Source organism: Danio rerio, chromosome 21, assembly GCF_052040795.2.
Source record: "Danio rerio strain M-AB ecotype USA chromosome 21, GRCz13ab, whole genome shotgun sequence".
In the NCBI taxonomy this organism is placed as follows: Eukaryota; Metazoa; Chordata; class Actinopteri; order Cypriniformes; family Danionidae; genus Danio; species Danio rerio.
The window spans coordinates 12,828,217-12,848,960 of NC_141041.1; the positions used below are offsets into that span (position 1 = coordinate 12,828,217).

The 20,744-nt window shown below is 33.0% G+C and overlaps 1 protein-coding gene and 1 long non-coding RNA gene across 44 annotated transcripts in view; one reads left to right on the top strand and one right to left on the bottom strand.

Annotated features, from left to right (window-relative positions):
- The window catches only part of cast (calpastatin), a 92,276-nt gene that overhangs the window by 69,773 nt on the left and 1,759 nt on the right, over positions 1-20,744 (bottom strand). For 22 of the 43 annotated variants that reach the window (XM_087300072.1, XM_087300067.1, XM_087300060.1 and 19 more), the window contains exon 1: positions 12,271-12,400. In XM_087300072.1, coding sequence (XP_087156198.1) covers positions 12,271-12,345 — 75 coding nt within the window. In that variant the 5' untranslated portion in view covers positions 12,346-12,400. Of the gene's footprint in view, positions 1-12,240; positions 12,401-19,197; positions 19,255-19,859; positions 20,496-20,744 lie in introns of those variants that run through there. The other 21 variants (XM_087300068.1, XM_087300062.1, XM_087300057.1 and 18 more) reach the window with 5 other exon arrangements.
- On the top strand, positions 12,545-20,589 carry LOC147838792 (uncharacterized). Its single transcript, XR_015520122.1, has 3 exons — positions 12,545-12,589; positions 18,093-18,252; positions 18,368-20,589. It is a non-coding gene; the product is annotated as an uncharacterized LOC147838792 (long non-coding RNA).

Here is a 20,744-nt window from a genome sequence, read left to right on the forward strand (position 1 = left end):
ACATCATACAACAAAAACAATTATCATGACAGGCCTATTGTTGACCAATGTTTTCACCAAAGTCACATGGAATGTTTTGATGATTTTTTTGTTTACTTTTCTGGACCCCTGATGTCTATGGAAGATGAGCGAACTCTTGGATTTAATCGGAAATACCTTTCATTTGTGTTCCAAATATAAACAAAGGTCTCAGGGGACTGGAACGACAGAATTTCATATTTGGATGAACTAATCGCCATCTTTGTGTCATTTCAGAAAATGAGTGGCTGTATGATAATTGAGCATAACAAATGTGGCTCAGAACATAAGACTTCTTCAATCTGTGCAGAAGAAGAAGAAAGAAATATTGTGATTTGAGCAATCAGACTTTAAAACAACAAAATTAGTGGACTAATACATGTACACAATCACCTACACGCCCAAATTAGTTAAATTCTATACACTTACTGTGTGATACACTTATTTAATAAGTTAATACAGCTTGTTTTGATGGTCACGAGTGCTCAAAATGTGATCTGTTATAATTTGTTTGATTTTAAAAAATAAGTCTAAAAGAAGTCTCTTTCAGCATCACTAAAACTGTGTTTATTTAATAAATAATACAATACAAACCTATATATTATGAAATATTTATTTCAAAATGAACTTTTTCAACTGTGTTAGATTTTTTAAGTCTGTAGCTTATTTATAATGTACCAATTTAGAAATTATTCATTTATAAATCAATTTATTTATATAATATAAAAGAGGCCTAACATTTTTCTTCCAGAAACGAAGAATAACTTTTTTAGCTATGATCATACCATACTGAACAGGTAACCGTACATTTCAGTTGAGAGTCTCCAGAAAATCTAACCAGCCAAAATTTGCTCTCAGTGGTTCAGGCAGTAAAACACAATCATAAACCTTAGCAAAGAACTGAAATATTTCTAACCAAAAAAATCTGAATTTGAACACAGGACCAAAAAAGATGTGCTAAATGAATTCCTGTTTTAACATGACAATATTCAGCTAAAGAAAATATCTTTTTATTATACCATTGTCGAAAACAGTTGTGTTGCTTATTTGTCAAGATCCATCTTGTTTAAGATACATTCATAAACAAATGGGCAAAAGCATTAAAAATAGAGATCTGTAAAATTGTAAATTTGTTAACTGCCAGTTTTAATTCATTTAGTGCATCATTGTTAAATAAAGTAGGTATATAAAGACATAAACGAATTAAATAAATTATAAATAAACAAAAATCTTAGTGACCCAAACTTCTGAACATGAGCATTTACATAAATTTACCAGTAGTGCCTCTAAAACAACTTGATACAATCTATGATTTTACACTTTATGTAGTATATACAATAACAGTATATGCAATAATACACTCTCAGAAATATGGTACTGGATCTGTCCTTTGCCCTTTCGAAAGGTACATATTTATACCTAAGAGGTCCTTAATGATACATCAAATCTACATATTAGTACCCAAAATGCCCCTTAAATGAATCTGTGGTACAATTATGGACCCTTTAGATGGGTACAAATGTGTAACTTTTGGAAAGGTACTGCTCTATTGACAGATCCAGCATTTCTGAGAGTGTAATGGTAAACCCAATGGTCCATTCAGCAAAGTTTAAATGCTTGTACAATCTCACAAAAAGCTTTCGGTCAAGTGTCAAATCTCACATACCGGTCACAGCAAAATCAGTCACCATTGGTTTAGCTGAACGCACATTTTGAGGTAAACATTGCACTTTTTACAAAGCATAAACTAAATAATACACCCTGAATCTGTATTTGTTTTCATGTGGCAGCAGGAATGCAGCTGCATTCCACAGAGCCACTTATGAGGCGAACAACCTTTGAATGAAACCAAAAAAGGAAAACAGGAAAGAGCGACAGACTGAACGCAACAGATATCCTTCCCTGACCGAACAACTAAAACAACCAAATCAGATTGTTTTACCAGCCATCTGAGAAAGTCAACAAGAGCTTCCATTTCCCCCCATTTAACTTACATGATGTGTAGTTCTATTACCTCAGCCAAGATATGAAAGTTGGTAAGGGTGTATTGATTAGCTAACAGCTAAACTTAATGAAGATAGGCTAGCCTTCATCTTGGACAGTGTTTTCATTTCTGTCATTCTACTGAGCTGTTGTATGGTAAGTATGCTTCTGTTTTGATAGCGCTTGATAAGATTTTGTACAGATAACGTCATGATAATTGCTGTCTTTCTGAATGTGCTCTCATCAGCAATAAACTATCTGCAAACTCCTTGTTTGAATACTGTCAGTCAATTGAAGTCAATGAAGTGTTGCCAGATGTTGCTACGACAATCAAACAAAAGTAATCCACTTAAAATACAGTTTAAGGGTCTATTCCCACAGGATGCATTTACCATTGCAAAGAGCTAATCTTCCATTACTTGTTAATAGCCCCTTTTACACATACAAACGTAATGTGTAAACATGCCCTTTTTGATAATACTGGTTAATTAGTTCCGGCTTCTCTTTTGGAAGAGAAGTTGTATAGCCCCTTTCACACATACAGACTATTCCAGAAAATTACTGGCAATTTTTCGGAAAGGTCTGTAATCTGTATGTGTGAACAGGCCCTTTTTAAAAAATACCGGTTAATTAGTTTCGGCTATTTTCCGAAAAGATAAGTTGTAACATTACCGCTAATTTGCCAGAATGCTGTGCTGTGTGAACGCTGAAGGAAGATTGCCGGAAAAAGCGCATTCAAGTCTAGAACACGCTGATGTGAGACTTTAGCCAATCAGAACACTCAGACGCATTCTCATTCACGCTGTTTATGAAGTTAAAAGCCTTTGAATATTTTCTAGACACATTTAGCTGCTAGATGTTAGTCAGATAATGTTTCTATGTTCCTCCTTAATGCCAACTCTGTAAATAATCATCAATAAGATGCTTATGATAAGCCGTTGTTGGTTTACCTTCAAGCTCTGCTTCCTTAAGTTGCGTGACGCATCGCGTTTGCATGCGAAGCAGCCGGTGAGCGCTAGCACACACACATATTATCATTAAAAAAACACACATATTATGTATATCTCGACATGCTTATTCAAGTTTGTAATGTAGTCAAATGTTTACAAATACAATCGCAGCTGTTTTGAGGTCACTTCTGGTTAATGATGTCATAATTTACCGGTATTTTGGAGTGGATGTGTGAATAGTCTTTTCCGGAACAATTCTGTAACGCCCTCGCCAGTGTGAACATCGCTTGTTTGTGAAGTTGTTCCGGAAATTTTGTGGTTATGTACAGGTATCACTGTGTGAAAGCGGCTACTGTAAACACATATTTGAAGGATTAGTATGACCGATATGCTAAGGTTTTACGTTTTCTGTAACGTCTTGCACATGAGCGTATTTAAAACAGCGTGTTATTTACTTAATACTGATTGTGAGAAACTAATCTTAAACTAAAACATTCAAACCTAGATTTGATCGATTTAATAAATTACGCAGCATCCCAATATTCACAGGGTAAGGGCAAGGGCCTATGTTTTTTTTTTTTTTTTTTCAAAATGAACTTATTAACTAATTATACTTTTTTACTATTTTACATTTTGGGTCAGTCATCAATGTCAGTTCCAAACATTGCAAACTTCTGTTTACAGTAGCAAGTTGGAATGACAACTTTATTTGATGAAAAAAGGCAGAAGAGGGATTTAAAAAAACATTCCTTAATGCTGCTTCTTGTGTTTTTTAATGCAAAGATGTGTTCTGTGTGAACAACCCCTAAATGTTTTATTTTGCAAATCTAGTATCGATAACCCCAACCTTCATATTCCCAGATTATTGACACCCTAATTACTTTATTAAAATTGTCACGTGACGTTTTTAAACAAGTCCAACAAGGTAATGCTTATAATAATCAGATCTGTCGACACAGACTAGCGGATATTAGCCAACAGAATGGCTGCGTATACATTTTTTTCACCATTTCAGGAAACAACTAGTAACATTTTGACTTACAATCAGTGTTAAGTAAATATGCCATGAGAAATTAATATTGGCAGAGAGAATGGTTGCTCCCACACCATTATATGTGCTTATTGCTAGTCAGCTACATGTATTTATTTAAATAACTTTTAAATAACTATACTGAAGAATTAAAGTCTGGGTCTCATGCAGTAGGTAACTACAGGTCTAGTGTTTTTAGAGCATTTAGATTTGTATAAACATGGATTAGTCCTCAACATGGCAGAGAGTAACTAAACTGGAAAGTCACACGGATAACAGTATCTGTTAATAAATGAGCCTGTCATCAGCAATGAGCCTCACCCACACACAGAGGTCGAGAGGTGATGGTGACGAAACACAAGAATGAATCTCAGAAGGCCACAGAACAAATCTTAGAGACTCTGCAAATGCAATTCAAGTTCTGCAGGATCTGATAATCTGAACACAAAACACCACAAACTAGACTCTGTACATGCTCTAAAACAAGGCTCTATTTGTTTCTGATACGACTGGTAATAGCTATTTGATAGTCTTCTCATTAATTTCAATGGAAATTACAACACTATTTCCATGACAATTGGTAAGATTTCATTCGTTATGTGACTGATGAAAAAATAACCCTCAGGGGTAATAATGACCGAGTCAGCATATTATGATGCACAGCATGTTGAAATTAAAATAAAAAAATAATTTAAAAAAAATATATAATAAAATTGAATAAAATACCAAATAAAATTAAAACAAATTAAATAAATCAAATAAATAAAAATAATAAAATACAAATTCAAATCAATAAAATACAATTTTGTTAAAATAAAATAAAGTAATTAATTTAAAACGAATGATAAATAATAAAATGTAAAATTTAAATTAAAACAAAAACTAAAAATAAAATGTAATAAAAAACAACAATAATAAAATACAAATAAATAAATAAAAATAAATAATAAGATAAAATTAATTAAATATGTGCGACTGATTCAGGGGAAGATTTGTAACAAATTTGTAAAAAAAATAAAAATAAATAAATGTTATGTTTCACAGCATGTTGAAATTAAAATAAAATGAAAAATTTAAATAAATAAAAAAAAAAACTATTTTTTTATTAAAATGAATAAAACTAAAATAAAATTAATAAAACATTAAATAAAATTAAATGAAATAAAAAATAATAAAATAAATTACAAATAAATGAATAAAATATTTAATAAAATAAATTTATAAAATTACATAAACAATATTTAATAAAATTTAATAAAATTAATAAAATATGCAGAGAATTGACTGATAAAGAATTTTTATTTCCCAGCTTATAATAATAATATAATAATAATCTGACCAATCAACCAAGGCTATGAGTGTGAACACACTATGAAACAAGACTGTTTGTTTAAGCCTTTCGTGAATTGTAATACTGCTGATAAAAGCCAACCGTTAGCATCCCCATTTATCTCAATAAAATTAAAACAAAACTACCATGATAATAGCAGTGCTTTTATTCAAAACCTGAAACAACAGTTATAGATTTTATCATAGAAAGCACAGATTTCTCTTTTGTGACAACATTTCTTTAATGGGTGGGGTATATTTTTGGGACTATAAAAACAGCCAATGTGTCTTTGTAAGACACTTTCTGTTCCATTTTACTGAAAAAAAGAAAGGCAGTATATTATAAACAAATTACAAAGAAAAATGTCATATTTTAGCAAAACAGTAATAAATTAAAACGTTCATTTCTAATGGTCAGTGTAGACTAAAACATTCACTTTTGATTTTGCAGGGTCTTTAAGATTAAACTAGAGCATTTTTTTTTCCCCCTAGTGGCTTTCTAGTTGGGTTGTAAGAGGCCAAAAATATTGGAAATTATCACTGGCTGATGAGACACAGCCCTAAATGTACATAAAAAAACATTTATTCTTATAGCACTTTCTACAATGTTAGCAAGTCCATCATACTAAACAGATGCATGAATTCACATGCAATAACCATGATATCACTACTGACTCACAGCTTTTAAGAAATCTGACATATTTAAATGTTACAGGTGTGATGATGAAGAAATACCCCTCAGGCAAAAAAGGATTGAGTCAGCATATTATGACGCACATGCAGCTTTTGAAACAAATATAATAAAATTAAATGAAATAATAAGCATGAAACCAATGAATAAATATTTTACAGCGTGTGAAAAAATAAAATAAATAATATAAAAATCAAATCAAATAAATCATAAAAAATAGAATAAAATAATAATTAAATAAACCAAAACAATAAAATAAAATAAATAATATCAAAAATAAAACAACAAATAAACTAATAAATAGATAATAAAAAAAATTATGAAAATAAAAAAATGAAGTAAAATAACAATATTAGTAATAATAAAATAAATAATGAAAAAATAAAATTAAATAATGAAATAACAAAAATAAACAAACAAATAAACAAATAAATAAATAAAATAATACAAATTTTAAAAATCATTCAAAATAATAAACCAAAAATAATAAAATAAAATAAATATAAAAAATATATATATTATTAAATAAACAAATAAAAACAAAATAATACAAAATAGAACATTAAATAAAATCTAATAATAATAATAAAATTTAACCAAAGTAATAAAATAAAATAAATAATATAAAAAATAAGTAAAATAATAAATAAACTAATAAATAAATAAACAAACCAAAATAATGAAAATAAAAAACGAAATAAAATAAAAATAATAAAATGAAATTAATATAAAAAATTAAATAAAAAATAACAAAAATAAACAAACAATCAATTAATAAATAAACTAATTTTAAAAATCATGAAATATAATAATAATAATAATAATAAACCAAAATAATACAATGAAATACATAAAGATAAATATATAAAATAATAAGTAAACAAATAAATAATCAAAATAATAAAATTTAAAAACATAAAATAAAATAATAATAATAATAAAACCCAAAATAATAAAATAAAAATAAACAATATAAAAAATAAAAAAATAAAATTTTAAATAAATAAACAAACAAACAAACAAACCAAAATTAAATTGAATTAAATATAAATATAAAATATAATGTAATAAAATAATTAAAATAAAAATAAATATCAAGTATATGCACTTTAAGTCAATTAGGTAAACATACCCCAAAATGTAGCCAACCAGTACATAACCATAGCACAAAACTCTATGAAGTATGTATTACTTGACACTGGCTGAAGGTACATTACTCCTGACACCCTGTGCTGCAACATGGTCTATATTTAGTAGTTTGTTCTCCACATGATTTGTTGACTAAGTTTCTATCCAAGAGTCAGTGGGCATCAGAAGTCAGTTTGCTGTCTGTCCCTCATTCAAGCAAAACACCTCAACACACAAGCCTTCATGAATAACGACTGACTGTGAGAGCAAAAACGTATGCTCTGTTCCAAAACACAGTGAGCAGCCTAGCTGTTTACAATCTCCATATTAAGCCGCATGCTACTTTAAAAGCAACAGACTACAGGAATGACATCCTCACATAATGTGCAGAGATTGAGTTCTGTATACAACAAAATACACAATTAAAATACATAATTATTATATTAAAATCTCACTTTTAGGTCAAATATGAGCAAGTAAAAATTTAATTGGACTCACTTACACAAACTATGAATCACAACTCTAAACCGAGACTTTATAAGAGGTGTGAATATCCTCTGCCTCGGAATATTATAAGGCTGTGTGATGTTTAACCAATTAAAAATGTTGCCTAGGGAGGACATTGATATGAAACTGCTTTGATGAAAATTAAAAAGAAAGCTTCTGTTGCAAAACTGTGATTGGATCATGATGAATGACATCATCCTTGCACAATAATTAGGCAATGGACACAGTAATGTTTTCGATTCAGTCTGTGATCACGTTCGCAATGAGTGAAAATCAGAACCAAAGGTCATTCAAAGGCAGATGTTAACACAATTCAACAGCAAACACACTCTTTCCAAGGCAATCGGAGGTGCAGAAATACCATCTCTGCTTTAAATATCAAATATTAGCTGTAGAATTCACGATTACACACATTACCTGCATCAGACATGTGCAAATACACAGAAATAGAAATGCTATTGGAGTACAGGACGCTGAAACACATTCCTAGCGGTTCAGATCAATAGTGCAGCACCAATTGAGGGCGCAAACCATTACTGATCAATACATTCTACACTGTAACAATACAGTCCACCCCCTTGACAACAGAATTAATGCTTAGTTAATGCTGTCTAACTGCATTTCTAGCCTGAAGGTTGGCTTTAAATTAAGATTTTCGATTTACCCTAAACGAAAGTACCATTTTTCATAAAAACCTCATTTTAAAAGATAATGTTTTAGACAGAAATCTATTTTTGCTGCGGTAACTAACTTACAAGAGTGCTCTATCAAAATCAGGTGATATTTTGTATTAATGTAGAACACGTCCAATATAAATTCACTTTAAACAAAGTTCACAGTATTACTATTGACCCCATAGGCAGGGACGACAGTAACACACGGGTGGGTCAAACGTAACATTTACTGGATTTACTGGCTTAATCAGGTTTATTTTAAATATATCTGACTATGATCTTGTTAATGTTAACATGCAAACATATTTTGTCCTTTATTTTTGCAAAAAAAAAATTAAACAGCATATTTATTTAAAAATGTCAGTTCCATAAAATGTTTCAAAAGCAACCCAAATATGCAAAATCATCAAATTTTCTAAAATTTTTTTTTATATTTTCCATTAATTATTGGCAATATGCAATAACTTTATAATACATATGAATCCAAACACTGCAAACTCTAATGCGTCAGTGAAAAATAATGTATGGCTATTAGCAGAGGGACATAAATAAGTGTTACTTTCATCCCCACATGAACTCTTGCCTTTTAAACCTGATTTACTTTTAAACTGAAAAGCATTAGATTATTAATGCAAGATTATTGCACTAAATAATCATTACTGTGATGTATGAAAAAAAAACATCTTGTAATAAGGAAAAAAAAAAAAACACTACAGTAATATACATTTTGCACTTAAAAACTGAAATTTGGAGCTAACCGCATGACACCCGAAATCAGCTGATATTTGGCAGCTCCATCAAGAGAGTTGCATTCTGAATGTGCTGTTGGAAAGCAAATGTTGTCAGGGCTTCGAGAAAACTGCTTTGTTACTTTCGTCCCCTATACTCTAATTATACAAATACTCTAAATAAATCCCATTACTCCATTTTTATTAATTATATAATAAAAAATTCCTATCTTTATCTCCCAGCCCTGCAGCAAAACCATGGTCCAGTTACTGGAGTTACATTATTAAACCAACAGTAAATACACTTCTAACTAAATTGTTTTGTTCATGGCTGTTTCATTCATAATAACTTCCCTTTTGAATTTTACCAGAGTTATATATACATATATAACTGGTCTCACTGGGACTTTAAATTTGAAATGCACATTCCCAGCAGTGAAAGTGAGCAAGTATCTTCCTCCAGGCGTTTTGCGTCTGTAGCTGATGCTGAACCAGGCTGGCATGCTGCACTGTGGGAATGTGCGGCACTTGGATAACAGCCTGTTGGCCAACATCAGCCGCATATCAGAGAGCTCTGCTCATGCTCAAAATCACGCAGCCACACATGACCATCTGTGTCAGGTTGCAGGAAGCAAACTGCTGAAATTAGTGTCACGACTGACTGACATAGTGTGAAAACTAATATAATTAAAAATGAGATGAAAAGTCAGGGCCAAAGGTGAAGGTATATCAAGAACCAATCATAATAATATAATTTGCTAATATCCTATATGTTTCCACAGAGAATAAAAGTTCTTTTAAATTAATAGGTTCTTTATTTGCATCCAATAACTATTGGCATCTATAAAGAACACTGAAAAAAATATTAATTGGATTTACTCATTTAAGTTAAGTGGTTAGAAAATATTTATTTGAGCTGAATTTAAACAAATTAAGTTAAACATTCCTAAATGTAATTATTTTTTTATTCAAACCATATAAATTGTTTGCAAAAATAATTAAGATCCATGAAACCTTTTATATCAAGGTTCTTTATTATAAGAAAAGTTTTTTTATTCAAACATTCTTTACAATGTGAAATGGAATTTTTAGAAAACTGAACCAAAATGTATGAGGCACCAAAAATAGTTCTTATGTGGAATTATTATGTCGGAACCTTTACTTTTAAGAGTTTAGATGACAATAAATAATAAAACAAACTTGTATTCAGGCTTGTTTTCATATATAAACTTTGATTAGCAAACATTGCTTACATTCTTAATAATAAAGTTTTTTGACGGCATCAATGATTTCATGAGGAAACTTTAACCTTTATGAAACCCTTGGAAAGTTCTTCAAAGTTAAAAAGAGTTCTTTAGATTATTAAAATATCCACAGAACCTTTTAATTCCATGAAATAGTAGAATAGGGGTGTGACAGATCACAACTCACGGTTCGGAATTATAATATTAAATTATAATATTAAATAATTATAATAATCGACCAGCAGATTTACAACTTTTTTTTTTCATTTGTAGGTTAATCCAACATTTTGCAGAGAGATCGCCTCCTGAGTCATTCAAATCATGAGTATAAAAGCATTTTGGCTTCCCTGTAAGATATAATGATGACGGAAAAAGTTGTAGTGGGAACTAAATACTTTCTTAGGTTGTTTTTGCCACTGTTTGTTTAGCCTGCATAATTGCATTCAGTGTAAAGCTGCACAATTAAACATTAAAAGATCGTGATCTCAATTCAAGCCTGCGCAACATGAACGATAAATGATAATGATTTGCATGTTTATTAATCCTTTGTAGTGCTGCATTCAAATCTGCGTTTGATCGAGAGAGATTCAGTTTTTACACTTTTCAGTTAAATTACACAGAAATACTCTTATAACAGTTTATAGTTTAGATATAAACACTGATGTTTATGGTAAAGATTAAAACCTCTCTTTAATGGAACTTGACGCTGGTAAATGTTGTAGCAATAACATTGCATCACCAATGGGTGGCGACAAACAACCATCAAAATGATGTCCCTGAATAGGTTTTCAAAAATGATCCACCTATAATGAAACGTGAAGTTTAATGAGTGAATTGTTGAATTAATAATTGAAAATAAATATGATCTGTTGTACAAGATGTTAGATTTCTATATTTGGCATTATCAGTAACAGTAGCAAAGATCATTTTTCCTATTGAATATTTAGCTTTTTTTCAGCTGAATCTTTCTTGATTTTTATTTTTATGAAAATGACAGGTTTTAAGTTCTGTTTGTTAAAACCAATAGTTTTTGCAGTAATATTTTTGTATAAATGAAAAATAATTGACATTTTTCTCTTCCTTTTTTTGCTGATCCAAAAAATAGTCTGATCCATGACTTAAAAACCATAGTGTGATCCGAACCGTAAGATTTGTGATCCGTTACACCACTGTGGTAGAAAATGGTTCTTTTTTTTATTAAAATTTTCATTACAATGTATGTGAAAAGGGGATTTTTAGAGAATTTTTCTTGTTAATAAAAGGTAAGAGGCACCAGAAATAGTTCTTCAGTGGCATCACTGTAAAGCTGTAGAGTTTAGTTGTCAATAACTGTGCAGATTCATATTTACAAATAAACTTTAAATAACAGAGAATGCATACATTCTTAAAAACAAAAGTTCTTGATTGCGTCAAAGATTCCTTGCAGAACCTTTACCATCCTTGGGACCATTCCATTAAACAAAAAGTTCTTCAAAATGAGAAAGTGTTTATTAAAATATTATTAAAATTAGATTATTAAAATATGCTACACATTTATAAGTTCTATAAGGAACCTAAATCATTCTTCCATCTATTGCATCCCTTTTCAAAACTCTCTTTTGAAACCTTTAGAAATGTAGATGCTAATAAACCTGTAATAATAATAGTGTATAATCTTTAATAATCAAATGAATCACAGTGCACCGAAACACACCCAGAAGTGCTATCAACATCTGCGCATTGCAACATACAGATCAGTCAAATATTGCCTTTCTACACTTTCTCCAACACATTTCCCAAACATTCCAGCCCTCCTCCTCCTCCCTCTGCTGGAGCAAAGCCAAGACCTTCTGACCAGCGCATTAAGTGACCAGACAAAAACTCAGGCAAAGTTTAAAAGCTCACAATCAAATCCTCACACTGTCAATTCGGTCTCACTCTACAAAACAAACCCATGCACACACTGTACTTTCTGAGACCTCGATAGGATAATATCCAGTAAGCGAGACCTGTTGCTCTACTGCGATGTCCTGCAGGGCCGGTTGGTCGCGTGTGCCGCGGATCCAGCTGAAGATCTGGCCCATGTTTACTTCTGCTGAGTGTGTGACGCCGTCTCTGTGGCTCTGCTCCTTCTGCTGCCTGAGTTACAGCATGTTCCAGGCACAGGGAGCGGGGGGAGGGGCTGTGGGAGTGACTGGGGGAGAGAGGAGTGGCTAGGGCACTTACTAGAGGCGGAGTCCAACAGAGGGAGGACTAAATAGGGAAGCATGTGGAATTTATACCATATGACTGAGATCTCTAAGACACGCTTAAGGCAAGACAACAAAGGTGAAAAGGGGATTTTAAAAAAGTTAACTAACAGATGCTTTGGGAATATTTATGAATTGTATTATGTTATACATTAATCTTGATATTTGAGAGTTTGCGAGTATTTATACGTTTTCTGAAATAAAAATATGCAAATTAAAATACATCTGATGAATATATTTAAATATGTGATTAATAAAACTGTTACGTAGAAGTGACGCTGACAACAGGGTGCGACTGTGAATCCAAATGCAGGTTTTTTATAGATGTCAGGTAACCAAAGGTCAACACAGGGGCAAAGAGATGTACACAGTTAATCCAGAATCGTAGTCAATAGGCAGGCAAATGGTCAGAAGCAGGCAGCAGACAGAAAAAACAAATAAAGGAGACGAGGATCAAAAACACAGCAAAGCAAGACAAAGGAAATTGTGTATACATAAACAGTAGACAAGACTCGGCAGGGAAGTGTGTGTGTGCGCTGTATTTAAAGTCCATGTAATTCGTTTGTAAGGATCCTAGTTCTATGTTGTAAGGATCCTAGTTCTAGTTCGAGTTCTATGTAATTAGTCATGATCAGGAATCGGTTGTGTGTGTGAGGTGCATGACTGAATATGTAGTCTATGAAATGGTGGATTTGTAGTCCGTAATTAATCTGTGTAGATACCAGCGGCCTGCATGGGCTGGATCGCTGAATGCATCTATTTACAGTGTCTGTCTGTTTGTCTATCTGTCTGTCTGTCTGTCTCTGTCTGTGTCTTTCTGTCTGTCTCTTTCTGTCCATCCATTGATCCATTCAACCATCGTCCGTCCGTCTGTCCATCCATCCATCCATCCACAGTGTCTGTGCGTCCGTCTGTCCATCCATCCATCCTTCCATTCATCTATCTACAGTGTCTGTCAGTCTGTCTGTCCGTCCATCTATCCATCCATCCATCCATCCATCCATCCATCTACAGTGTCTGTCCGTCCGTCCATCCTTCCATTCATCTATCTACAGTGTCTGTCCATCCATCCATCTATCTATCTATCCAAAAAAATCCATAGACTAAGGCACAGTGCATTATATTTAGAATTTAATGATTTACACACATTTAATGAATGAATTACTATTGATTATTATTTATTTAGCTATTTTAAGCTGTATAAATAAGACAGTTTTTTATATTATGTTTTTACATGTATTTTGGAATAATAAATAGCTGGAAAAAAAAAAATCAATAATAATTAATAAATCGATTAAATTTCTCAAGAGTGCATATTTAATGTTTGCTTTCCACTAAACTGAAACAACACTTTGTTTAAAAATAATTCAAGAAAAAAATCCAAAACTCTAATTGGCCAGCGTGTGGTGAAACAACATTTCTACCTGTACAGTCTTGCCTTGAAGCAGGGAAAGTCAGGGCGTTTGTTTGCACATTCACACGATATAAACCAAAGGTAAAGTTTTATGGTTATTTTATGGTGCATTCAAAAGACGTGCAAACTGACACTAAAATTTCTGAACCAACAAGAGAAGCAAAGTGCAAACTGATTAGAACAAAGGTGCACTGACTTATAACATGCAATGGAGCTAGCAGAGACTACATGTTGCAGAAAGTTATTGTACGAACACAAGGGCCAGACATCATGTGCTTTAGTGTCTCTCCTGCCAAGTAAAACTAACGCATGAAAGCCAAACAAATCCCTAAAAATACCCCTAATTCGAAAGTGTAGCCAGCAGGAAGTCACACTGCATGAGAAGGAAGTCTTTACGCTGAACATATAGGTAATGATATCATTAAACATACAATTATAATATTATTTTAAAGGAGCAGAGCTAAAAATAAGAGAACTTATGCACTTATGAAACACTGAAATGTCTCAACACGGCGTGCTGGTTTACACCCAAAAGGCTGAGAACAAAGCATGCCTGATCAGTGAGATATAGGCCTGGGTGTGAACATGTATAATTTCTAACTGACATCTGTTCGATCAGATGTGGACATGCAGAAATGCGTGTTAGACAACTAAAGGCAGCCAATCTACACACTTAAAGAGCAATGTTGTTGTATTTTTTAAGACCATGAGAAATAAACCAGCCAAGACAAATTGGAAATAAGTTCCTCAGTCTACATTTTTGTGAAACATAGCATACATATCTTTGGGTACGTTTCATTGCACGTTTCAGATAAGACATTGACTAGAGCATAGGGTGTCAAATCCAGTTCCTGAAGGGCCACAGTTCTGCATAGTTTAGCTTCAACCCCAATAAAACACACCTATTCAAACTAATTGAGCCCTTCAGGCTTGTTTGAAACCTACAGGTAAGTGTGTTGAAGCAGGGTTGGAACTACACTGAACAGGGCTGCGGCCCTTAAGGAACTGGATTTGACACTTGTGCACTAGAGGGTGCTGTCTACATTTTTGCAAAACATAAAATACATTATTATTTATGTTTAAGATCCACATTCGTCTTTCACATGTCCAGTAGAAGGCATGGCTTATTGTACAGATCAACTAGACCAGGCGATTTGTATCAATCACTGTACAATTGGTTTGGAATTGTGAAATTGCTAATTAATTTCACAGCTACAAAGAAACAGCAACTAACAAATTGAAATAAACATGAAATTTGGGAGTAGAAAAACTGAAATGCTTTATAAAAATGTGTACATGTACAATTTCCTTTATTTTGCGATTCTACGATCTCTACTCTGTCAACTTATTCTTGTTCAAATGTTTAGCATAAAAATATAACCACACTCCTTCAAGCATACACTGAACAAATCTGCCTATTAAAATCCTATTTTAATAAGAAATCTTGTTCTTAATATTTATGTAATAATAAGCTAATATGTAATAAACTTCATGCAATACAGAACAACCTTGTGTATCACATTACTAACTTTAGGATATATAAAACCTGTCAACTTTCACCACCTGACTGGAAAAGCTGAGTTACATTGGTTTCGTCATGATGTTGATTGAGAAAGAAGCCTTAAAGGAACCTGACATTACGCACTGACATTTTTAGAGCACTAAAAAAACAAACACTGACGTAGACAAAACAATCAAAGTCAAACAGATGGCAAAATATACTTAAGTAAAACCTAAATTATGTTTGTTTGTTTTTTTACCTAAAAACCTCATGTATTATGAAGTCTGCATTGATATTTATTTATATACACAGACAGCATCTGAACGGTAAATCAGTTTACTTGAATGCATGCATTCTGTTTAAACATTAGAGCTCAGTGTGATTTTATTTTAAAGACATTAATACTTCATTGTGAAGGAATGCATTATTTTGATCAAAGGTGACTAGAATTTTACTTAGTATTTAAAAATAATTAAAAAAAATTTAAAATAAATGCTATTTTCATACTTTGTCTAGTTTTTTATCTTTAGAACAAGTTTAAATGTAATTTCAAGAGTTCACACTTAGATATTGCTTGACAGCTGTAAGCAGGTTTGGCATGCTGTCCCGGGAGAGAACCCTGAGCTCGGAGATAGTTGAGCCCAGGGCTCCCGCCAGGTCCATAGAGCATGTGAGGGGAGTACGAGATCAGGTGGTTCTCGAGAGCTCCCCTTTTTGTAAAGGAGAAAAGGAGGAGAAAGGGGTGGATGGGGGGTTTCTTCGGAAAACGAAGATAAGGGAGTAATGTCTAGCTAGGCTACTTATAGTGGGTTAGGATAGATCTGATTGGCTAACTAATGAGTGTAGATAGGTGGCCAGCTGCTGTCAATTATATCACGTGCTCCTCTCGAAATTAGTTTAAAAACTTCACTAAAATATATCTGCATGATGTCTGGTGACACTTAACACTAGAATAATGGCTGCTGAAAATACATTATAGATTAACCATAGTAATAAATTTAACTGGTCCCGCTTTATGGCCTTAGGTCAGGGGTGTCCAAACTCAGTCCTGGAGGGCCAGTGTCCTGAAAAGTTTAGCTCCAACCCTAATCAAACACACCTGCACCAGCTAAGCTCTTACTAGATATACTAGAAACTTCCTGGCAGGTGTGTTGAAGCAAGTTGGAGCTAAACTATGCAGGACACCGGCCCTCCAGTACCGAGTTTGGACACCCCTGCCTTAAATGGTCTTAACTACAATGTACTTACATTTAATCTAATAATTTAGTGCAATGCACTTGTGTACATATGTTTTTACATAGTAATTAAATATTAAAAATTATCTAAATGTAATTACTGTAATTATTTTCTGTAATTATATTTAGTAATGCAGTTACACAGACCCATTTTGTACAACTTAACCCATCCCTAAACCAACCCATAGCACCAAACCTGTGCCTAAAACATATATCCCACTTCAATAGCACCATAATCATTGTGCAATGCAATATGAAGTACAATGTACTTATCTATTGATGTAAGTACGTAGTAATTAAGGCTACTTAATATAAAAGGGGACCAAATACCAGCATATAATTACAGCTTTAATAATATTTGTAATTACATTTAGAATTACACTCCTGACTATCCCTAACAGCTTAACCCACCCTCAAACCTATCCATATCACCAAACCTGACCCTTAACCTACCCGTATTCCACCTTAAGAGCATCAGAAGTGTTCTGCAATACATTATAAACACATGAACTACATTGTATTTGCATTTTGATGCAAGTACATAGTAGTTAATGTCACTTAATATGAAGTAGGACCAAATCTTTCCCTAAACAGCAGTGAACATGTACAATTCTAAAAGTTTCAAATGCGAAACCTAGCAAAGCTGAACTAAAGCATATACTAACAAATAACCAAATACTAAAGGGAAAAGTGTGTCTCGACCTTTTGCAGAAAAACATCCTGCATTTGTGAGCGCTCACACACTCACACACACATTATTAGAAAATTTTCGAAAACAAAGCCATGGACACACCCACATACTTTCCTGTGAAACTTCAGAAGCACTTAGACTCAAGCTTTGTGCATTTTCACCAACATTAACACCTGAAGGCAGAGGACGACTCATTATCAGTAATGATTTAAGCCGTTTAAGAATTATAATAAATAAAATCTCTGAACTATACATGACAGATTATCCGGCATGCAGGAAGACAGACACTTTCAGACACACCTGCCTCACAAAGCAAGTTAAACCAGCTGTGTTATCTTGAGAAACTCTTGCTTTCAAGTCCTCAGAATTTCCCCTTTCAAAATATTTATGCTAGCTAACATTGTGCATCATGTTGGGTTCGGCGGACATTAGCATTATTGCCAGGTCTGTGTCACTGTAACTAGAGCTCCTGATGAGTTTCCTAATATATATATGGTGTGTGTGTGTGTATATATATAGTAACAAAATGTCCCTGAGAACATGTCATGACGGTCATTAAAATACAGCAGCCTTTCAGAGGGACCTATATGCACTTACTAGTGAACAAGGGCATTTATACTATAGTAGGTGAAGAAAATAAATATATTAAATACACAGCAGAATAAGAAATGAATTTTAGGTATGGCTATTCAACGTTAATTGAACACTGTGCTATAAAGGAATGCTGTTTTACATTTTCAGGCGGTGGATATGCAAACAGGAACGAGCTGAGGTGATAAGACAGTCACGGCTTTGAGAAACTACAGTTTATATCTCATATGGTAATGCAGTTAAACTGCATGGCTTTGACTGGCAATGATTTTCATAGTCCACTAGATGGTGTCAATGCTCTATGAAGAAGGTAAGACTAAAAGAAAATCTTCATTCATTCATTTTCCTTCTGCTTAATCCCTTATTTATCATAGGTCGCCACAGCAAAATAAACCGCCAACTTATCCAGCATATGTTTTACACAGTGGATGCCCTTCCAGCTGCAACCCATTACTGGGAAACACCCATACACTCTCATTCACATACATACACCACTGACAATTTAGCTTACCAAATTCACCTATAGCGCATGCCTCTGGACTGTGAGGGAAACTGGAGCACCTGGAGGAAACCCACACCAACACGGGGAGAACATGCAAACTTCACACAGAAATGTCAGCTGACCAAGCCCGGACTCAAATCAACGACCTTCTTGCTGTGAGGCGAAAGTGCTTTTCATTTTTAATGGAAAATATATTTCTGATGGAATTAATTGAGCAGATTTCTTAAAGAGGGTCATTACAAAAATAAATTTGGATCTCCATAGTCATTTTCCACTTGTCATTTAAGACTAACTGATGTTTTTTATTATTTAATTACTTTAATTTTGTAAAGTTACACTCACAATGAGCAGTTTCAACTCAGTTCTTTCCATTTTTTAAAAACAGAAATTAACTTTTTTTACCTAGACAGCATTAGAAATCTTATTTTAATACATTTTATTTGAATTTTCAAGAATAACAGGAGGTATTGTCTGCTCCTGAATGAAATTTCCTGTATGAAATTATTTAAAACAAATCAGTGATTTTCCCCCTAGTTATTTAAGTCTACCCGATGCTTTTATTTAATAACATTAACTTTGTAAACGTTAAACTCATGGGTCATTTCAACCCAGTTCTTTCCATTTTTTTTAAAAACTAAAATTTACTTTCCATACTTCCAAATTTAATTCAAATATCAAGAATAAAGGGAGCTTATGTCAGCAATCTGAATTCAATTACTCAAAAAAAACCCATTTAAAATAAAAATCACTTACCATGAACCTTGATGTCTGTGGAGCGTATTCTTGTTTTTGAAATGAAGTGTCTCCATTCTAGAAAGACAAAGAGAGAGAAAAGATTAAACACCCTGACAAAATTTACAATAACCCAAGGGTCTGACATGTCACCACTACACCAAGAATTATGACTAAACATTACAGTAAATCTAAATACTATATTGTGTCTGCTCTAAATCATAACTGAACACCCTTGAGCGAATATTCTAGTTCATTTATCTACTTCATTTAACTTAAATCTTAGATTGTCCAGAATGTTTAGAATGTATATAAAAAAATATATTAGGGTGACTTTTATTTTGTGTAGTTTTTTTATGATCCAACTCAGTTTTTTTTAGCCTACAAGTCATTGCATTCTTTAAATTCTCTTAGCTTTTTTTTCTACAATTGCAAACCAAAACACACTTTTGTACTCCAAACAAACGCAATAAAACCTCATTCATTACACTGAATCAGACAACGCCCAACATCTAATATTGTTTTTATTTTACTCTTATTATTTTATCACTAAGAATGTACAAAGACCAAACTAATCATGAAGTGTTTACATTTGTCAAGACCCTGCTTTATCCACTACTCCTCCTTTATATCGAAAGTTAAACAAGTTGTGCAGCTCAAAAACATGTGGAGGATCTACTTACGTTGCGCGCCCAATACATTGCGTACGCCATGGTGCGTGAAGGATAGAAAGTTTGCTTAAGTCCCCCTCGACTCGAGCTCGCCAGCTTCTTTCATTCAACTGAGGTATGCTGCTGTCTTTTTTCTCAGATAAAGCCACTCCCGCGAGTGTGCATGGGTACCAGGACTGCACCGATAATTACAGTAAATATACGATCGGGCGGTTTATCTTGCAAGTGTGCTCTTTTGCATTGCATAGCAATGTGAAGCGAAGCTCAATTTGCATTGCGCATTTAAAAAAATATGCAGAGGCGCAATTACAGTCAGGACTTACAACACAAGCATTCTTTAGTAGTGATTGCGCAACTCTGGTTATTTAGGTGTGTTTTCTATGTTTCTAAACCAGGTAGGCTACTTTAATTGAAACGCAAATACAAAGATAAGGCTTCTTTGTAGTGGCATATGCTAAAAGAGCATAATGTGAGAGTTTTGCTTCAAAAAGCCTTTGAACCTGCGCACTGCTATAGTACAAAACATTTAACCAAACAGATAGGCCTAAAACAAAACACATTATTTTGCTCGTAATGCCATAGGTTTGTGTACATAAATCCTACCTTTTGATAACTATCTGCACGTGACGCTCATCCTGGTAGTCGGTTGAAGGCTTCCGTAGTAAAATAGCGTTTAAAAAACACGTAATTTGGCGGGAAGTGATGACATGTTTTACAGAAACCGGAAATTGGTTGAGCAACTAAAAAAGAAAAAAACGGAAAATTCCGAAGGAAAAGGAAAAATCAAACTCAAAGTTTATAAATTACTATGGATATGAAGATATTGGTAAAAGTGTTCATAGGCGAGTCAAATGAATTCAATAACTGCTTCGAGTGATTCATATGTGAGGTAACGTT